The sequence below is a fragment of the Zingiber officinale genome, chromosome 6A, assembly GCF_018446385.1.
Source record: "Zingiber officinale cultivar Zhangliang chromosome 6A, Zo_v1.1, whole genome shotgun sequence".
NCBI classification, from domain to species: Eukaryota; Viridiplantae; Streptophyta; class Magnoliopsida; order Zingiberales; family Zingiberaceae; genus Zingiber; species Zingiber officinale.
In genome coordinates, this window is record NC_055997.1 from 33,248,039 (window position 1) to 33,255,252 (window position 7,214).

The 7,214-nt window shown below is 39.7% G+C and overlaps 1 protein-coding gene across 1 annotated transcript; it reads right to left on the reverse strand.

Annotated features, from left to right (window-relative positions):
* Positions 1-927: 927 nt before the first annotated feature.
* On the reverse strand, positions 928-2,574 carry LOC121994736 (transcription factor MYB120-like). The gene is made up of 2 exons (XM_042548672.1): positions 2,296-2,574; positions 928-2,190 (listed from the first exon to the last, which is right to left on the reverse strand). Exons 1-2 carry the CDS (start codon positions 2,572-2,574, stop codon positions 928-930), a joined length of 1,542 nt encoding a protein of 513 aa, XP_042404606.1.
* Positions 2,575-7,214: the final 4,640 nt, after the last annotated feature.

Sequence of the window (7,214 nt, forward strand, 5' to 3'; positions counted from 1 at the left end):
TTTGTGGACGTGTTCACTTTACTACTAAATGTTCTATCTAATTTATCACAAATCTGTCACCGACGGTTTAATTTTGACACATTAGTGGATTGATATAAATTTAATATCTCGATTCATGTATGAAGGTATGATTATACTCAGCATGAGACAAAGAGTTTAATAAACTTGGTTTGAAGTATTTAGAATGTTTCTATAGCTATCAACAAGTTTTGATTAAAAGTCATTGATGACTATACAGTATTCAATTTTAAAATTTTGATATAGTCTAAAATAGAGGAGTTCTAAGAACTCTTTAATGGTATTGGTGAGTGCCTAAATTTCCTAGTGAGCTCATGATAAATTATTTCAAGATTATATCAATTTCAAAAACCTATCGCTTTTTATCTAACTTGTGAAATTCATATATGAAGACATGATTGATCGAAGTCGAGGAGTCAAGTGTTTGATGTCGAGTTTCTACTCCTAAGTGATGGGACGCTCGTATTTTTATTCCTGAGTGAGGGTAGTCAGGCTTCTATTCCCGAGTGAGGGGAGTCGGACTTCTATTCTTGAGTCAGGAGCTTGTCTTCGCGTCAAATTAGAGTTAGCTTTAGGCTCGGAGGGCCTTGGCTTGGGGTCCTTGTCCGCAGCTTAATTGAAGTTGAGCTTGGTTTGACTTCATTCGGGCTCCCTCTTGATCGAGCCTGTCTTATCCACTCGAGTTGACTTTTGACCCAATTGTAGACTGCCGTATCTCCACCACGTCACCGGATAAATAACCTTTATATTAAAATATCTTTTATTAAATTGAATTAAAAAAATAAAATATTAACCTAATTTACTTTAACACTTCAGGTACAAATACAAGACTGGCATTAAAATGAAGAATTCAAAACATCAGGATCTGTATATGTTTGGACTGAAGGGAGCTCCTAAACAATTAATCTCCTAACGTAGAGACTCTAGAGCTGAGTGCATCATGTCCATATCGAAATCAAAATCGATGTCAAGATCCAACGAAGGATCCACGCCAACCGTAGGAGTCATCGACAGCGACGGAGGAGTTGGATGATCCACGCCGGCCATGGGAAACTGCGAAGGAGGCAGAGGATCTGCATTGACCATTGACATCATCGGCAACTGCGCCCAAGGAGCTTGCGGATCCACGTTGACTACGGACATCATCGGCGACGGCAAAGGAGCTGGATCACCCACATTGTCCATGGTCATCGTCGGCAACGACGCCCATGGAGCTTGAGGATCCACGTTAGCCATGGACATCAAAGGAGCTGGATCATCCACACTGACTACGGGCAACTGCGGAGGAGCTAGAGGATCCACATTGGCCACTGTCATCGTCGTCGGCAACGACGCCCAAGAAGCTTGAGGATCCACGTTGACCATGGACATCATCGGCGACGGCAAAGGAGCTGGATCACCCACACTGGCTATGGGCAACTGCAGAGGAGCTAGAGGATCCACATTGACCATGGTCATCGTCGGCAACAACGCCCAAGGATCTTGAGGATCCACGTTAGCCATGGACATCATCGGCGACGGCAAAGGAGCTGGATCACCTACACTGGCTATGGGCAACTGCGGAGGAGCTAGAGGATCCACATTGACCATGGTCATCGCCGGCAACAACGCCCAAGGATCTTGAGGATCCACGTTAGCCATGGACATCATCGGCGACGGCAAAGGAGCTGGATCATCCACACTGACTATGGGCATGGGCAACTGTAGAGGAGATAGAGGATCGACATTAGCCACGGGCATCGTCGGCAACGACGGCCAAGAAGCTTGAGGATCCACGTTGACTATGGCCATCATCTGCGACGGCGAAGGAGCTGGAACTCGTGGAAGAGAATTAGGAATTGTAATTCCCCTGCTCTGCAACATTTCTACTGCGATCCCCATGACTTCTCCGATAGCCCTAGGATGCAAATAATGACCAACAATATCAGGCACCGACGGCGGCAGAGGCACACCGTGCACGGGAACGTTAGGAGTCCTGGATTCGAGAGCTACAAGTTGGAGAAGAGACGAGTCCACCAATGGCGGCTGCTGCTGCTGCTGCTGCTGGACATTCGAAGGATCCCAAACTGGAGGTGGCGAAGGAAGGGGAATAACACCAACCCCGCGAGATTTAAATTTCTTCATCTTGCAGTTCCAGAAATTTTTGATCTCATTATCAGTGCGACCAGGCAACTGCAATAGATTCATATATAAACGAGCAGTGAAGATACGTGTGGAATATATGGAACGAATTAACTAAAACAGAGATGGAATTAAACTAGAACAAGAGTTAATTACGTGTTTGACGATGTGAGCCCATTTATTGCCCATCTGGGCTTGGAGTTGGATGATCAAATGTTCTTCTTCAGTTGTAATCGGACCTTTCTTGAGGTTCGGCTTCAGATGATTGAGCCACCGGTGGCGGCAGCTTTTGCCGCATCGAGCGAGTCCGGTGGCTTTGGCGACGGCGTTCCACTTTCCTTCGCCGTGATGCTTGACGTAGTCAAATAGAATGGCGTCTTCTGCCTCCGTCCAGTGTACCTTTTTCGATGCCGGAGATTCCGACCGCACGTCCATGACTCTCTATTCTGATGTTGTATAAGATACGAAGAAAATAAATAAATAAAAGGAGGCGAGTAAGGTTAGATATGATTTAAGATTTCTTGGAAATCGACAAAAGAAATGAACGCGATCGATCGGATATTCTAAACAACAAATTATTACCCTAGGGCTAGGGCTGTAGTTTGAAGTACATGGTTAACTGAAGGCACAAGAAGCAATCTCCTCCTCGCCGCCGCCGCCGCCGCCGCCAGCGAACTGCCAGGACGAACGAAGGGGCAGAGGAGTGGATCGACTAAATAGTGAGGGATGCGACGAGCACATATTTATAGAGTCGTGAGTTTGTTAGAAAAAATTGTAAATAAGATAGGAACGGAACTCACATTTAATTATTAGTTACGATTTGAAAATTGATTGACTACATGGAAACCAAAAAAAAAATAATAAAAAAAATAAAAAAACTTAAGAAATAAAGTCATTACATTGCTGATCTGCTAAAAACAAACTATTAATTTACTTAACGACAGATTAGAGGAATTAACAGGAAATAAAGTCATTTCATTGCAAATTTTATTTATTTATTTATTATTATTAGCAACTTATTTAACCAATTTATAAAATCAACTGTATAATAACGACTTATTCCAATTTCATTATTCCGTCCCCTCGGGTCCTCCAGATAGTACGATGATTAAGACATGAAATATTATCATATAAAATATTAGGGTTAAAATTTGATACGTCTCAGCATGTTTTCTCTCATGTGTTGATCACCTGTACTAATGGCTAGTAGTCACCTGTGATTAATTCTCCGGGATTATGGTGCAGTGGCAGGATATCCAGGTTGTCACCCAGACACCCGCGGTTCGAGCCCAAGCTATGGTGAATTTACAGAAATTTTTCCTCCAAATGAGGCACGCAATGCCGCCCGCTGCGAGCGCTTCCCGATTTATCCTGGTGGCCGGTGGGAAATTTCTGTGGGGCCAGGCCGGTCACCCCAGGCTCTACGTTACTCAGCTTAGTTAATCATTTTTTTAGTAGTCACCTATGATTACTTCCTCCGTGTTGCTCTAGGGATGGATTGGAGGGGGGCGTTGGAGGCGAGCAAATCACCTTTTGCCATATTATTACATCCCCTCGATTCGGTACGGTGATTGAGGTATGGAGTGTTGTCATAGTAGGTCTTGGGGTCAAAATTCGGATTATTATGTCCTCTCGGAATGGTATTGTGATTTACCTCCTCCATGTTGGACTAGTGACAGGTTGACGTGGGCCTTACGACGAGCAAATCACCTGTTGACACATTATTAATTTTAAACAAGTCCTTTTAAGACACTGTGGTGGTTAAGACATGTGGTATTGTCACATGAGATCTTGGAGTCGAAATTCGACACGTCCGAATATCCATTTGCACTAATTACTAGTAACCGTCCGTGAATTATTTCTTCCGTATTGACTTAGGAACGGGTATACAGGAGCGAGTGAATATATTATTAATTTTTAAAAATTTATTCTGTCATTAAAATTTTTTACATTTTAATTTTAATTTTTTTTATTTTATCGTTAGGGTCGTTTATATAGATTTTCAAAAATGATCATAAAATAATAATTTTGATTTTATTATTTTTTCACTTGACCTTCTTCAATCAACAATAAACCTAATCCGAATCTTTCTCCTCAGCGGTAATGCCCTAGTGACTCCCTCCCCTTCCTATTCTCTTCCCTTTGATTCGACCGGCCAGCGGTAGCTCCTTCCCTTCCCCTTCCCCTTCCCCTTCTCTTCTCTTGCCTTCGATCCGGCCGGCAGCACTGCCCCTCCCCCTCCCCTTCCCTTGTCCACGCAAGGTGGCCCTGGTTGTTGTGCGCAAGTGGTCGATTGGTTGCTGTGGGCGAAGGGCGGGCCTAGCCGCTGCATGCGAGCGACCGGCCCTGGCCACCACCCTCAAGCGGCAGTGTTTCCGGGCAGGGACGGGCCGGACCGTCTATGACCCCAACTGCCTTCAATTTTTTTCCCATACGATTGGGAGGTTTTTTTTTTCTTCCTAAAGATATGCTAAGAAATCGATCATTTTATTGTATTATAGCAAATAGTGCTCATCCTCGTGGGTGACTGAATAGGTAAGTGGATAGGGGTGAGTTACATAAAATGTAGGGATTTATGTTATGTCAGTATCGAAAATCGATTTCATGTAACAAACAATTATTCACTTATCACCTCAACTATGTTTATGAGGCCTATCACCCTCTCCTTATAGTGGGAAAAGATGATTTACTCGGTTTTAGTCTGTCTTTCAGACTAATACAGAAGAAATAAATTACGAATGACTATTAATCTTGGACAGTTGAATAACATATGAGGGAGGACAGACACCCGACTACTAATCAAGATTTAATCCCCAAATCTCATGATGATAACATTACCATGCGCTAATCAACTACCTATCCCAAAATATATTTACATACTTACACGCACAGATCAGTCATTAATTATATATATGGATAAATATTCAGTTCAGCTCCTAACTGTCAGTCTGTCACCCTTTCCATTCTACTTGCATATCATGTTGACTAACTCGTCTCCCACCGGCAACCACTAGTGAAACTGTCCTTCTTATTGGGCTTCGATTTCAACCACTTTATTTCGATTATTGATCCGTTTGATCGAATCCGAAGTGAGTAAAATTTAACTCAATTGTTATTTGTTTTTGATTAAATCATTAAATTTTTTAAATTTTTTATAGGAGTTAGAATTTTTAAAATTTGAGGTATAAATTAGAAATCCCTAAATTTGGATATAAATCATAATTTTCGAAAGTTAGGATGGAAGATGAGTACGTCATCATCCCTAATTTAAAATATTCAAAATTTTTTAAAAATATTAATTCATCTTTTCAAATTAAAAAAAAAAATTGGAGACACCCGACATATGAAGACGCCCATGATGGGCCAAACTATTAATTAATTATATATATATATATATATATATACTGCACGACGCCACAGTACGTAACTGTGCGTGTCGCGCAGTATATTATATTCCTTTGTTTTTTTTTTAAATTTTGAATTAAAAAATTAATTAAAATATATTTTTTAAAATTTTATTTATAGGGTTCAGACTTCCCAATTGGATTATAATTTTTAAGTTATTTTTTTTAAAGATTTTATCTCTAGGGTTCAAGTTTCCCAATTGGATTATAGTATTTAGTTAAAAGAAAAATTAAAAATGAAGTAAATTTAAGTATTTACGGAGTATTGTAATTTGTTGAGGGGATATATTAATGTATTAGGGATTTATATAAGGAAATATTGATTTTTTTATTTCAAAATTTCTTTATTTTTTAAATTTTTTTAAATTTTAAATTAAAAAATTAATTAAAATATTTTTTTAAGATTTTATTTCTAGGGTTCCGTCTTTCCAATTGGGTTTGACCATTAAGCTATTGTTACATACACGTTGGAAAAGTCATGTTGAAAGTATAAAAGCAATAAAAGAGCAAATTGTACATATAAGAGATGCTTTACTTGACTTGATGGAAGTTATTAAAGATTCTAAAACAAAGAGTGATGTTGAGACCTTAACACTATACGGTCTTGAGGGTTTTGAGTTCTTGCTTGGAATGGTAATATGTATAACTTGTTATGAGCAATAAATACTGTAAGTAAGTTTATTCAATTTGAAGATATGGATATGGATATTGATATTGTGATGAACCTCTTACAATGACTTGATCAATTTCTTGACGAGTTTAGAGAATATGGGTTTGCTAGTGCTAGGAATTAAACTATGCAAATGACAAATGAAATGGGATTGAACCTTAATTTCGAGAAAAATATATCATTCGAAGAAAAAATAATTTGATGAAAGTAATAATGATGATGTTGTTGGTGCAGCTAGCATAATGGTCAAACTCAGGTTTTGATAAATAACAAATAAATTAAAGTTAGATGTTATATTTTCTAACACATTTACTAAGTATACACGACTGAAAGACCTAATGGGACCTGACATAAGGTTGAAGTCTAGTTAGGTCTAGAGGACCTGATAATTGGCACTGGAAGATCAGATAAATTGATATATGACAGGAAGCCCAGTTGGGTCCGTAAAATATTACAACTAGCTGAAGTTTAGATGGGGCATCTGGCAGGAAGACTTGGTGGGTAAAGAGATCAAGGTTAAGTAAATCTGTAATGGTAAGTGAGATAAGCACTGAAAGAGAGTGATCTTGTGAAGATGAGTCCGAGTGGTACTGTAGGTGTTGTCTGGCTTAGATATATTTTGAAAGTCTAAGCTGAGACCATGACTAGATCTTGGTTTTGAGAAGATATGATTTAATCATAAATTGATCTTATTTTTAATGTGCTAAGTTTATTTTTCAAGGTAATTTTTATTATTTAGATTAACATGTCTTGCAGGGAATCAAAGCTGCAAGTTTGCTGGAAAAAGGGTTTCCAAGTGCCCAAAAGGCTCTAAGGGTCTAGAGTGGGCCCAACGCATGGGTTAAGCCGAACCCAGCCACATGTGCAATTGAGTTGGCGTGCTTCGATTGGCCTAAAGACGTCAGTGTCTAGGTGCCCGGGGTTGGTCTAGGTGCTTGGGAGTGGATAGAGGCTACTGGATAGAGCTTTGTTGAGGTGTTCCATACTAGCAATCCAGGTGC

Bases quoted from the DNA above. Each gene is read 5' to 3' on its own strand.
- LOC121994736 (XM_042548672.1), bottom strand. From the start codon at position 2,574: ATGGACGTGCGGTCGGAATCTCCGGCATCGAAAAAGGTACACTGGACG. The intron at 2,191-2,295 runs GTAATTAACTCT...AATCTATTGCAG, and splicing joins GGGCTCACATCGTCAAACAC to TTGCCTGGTCGCACTGATAA.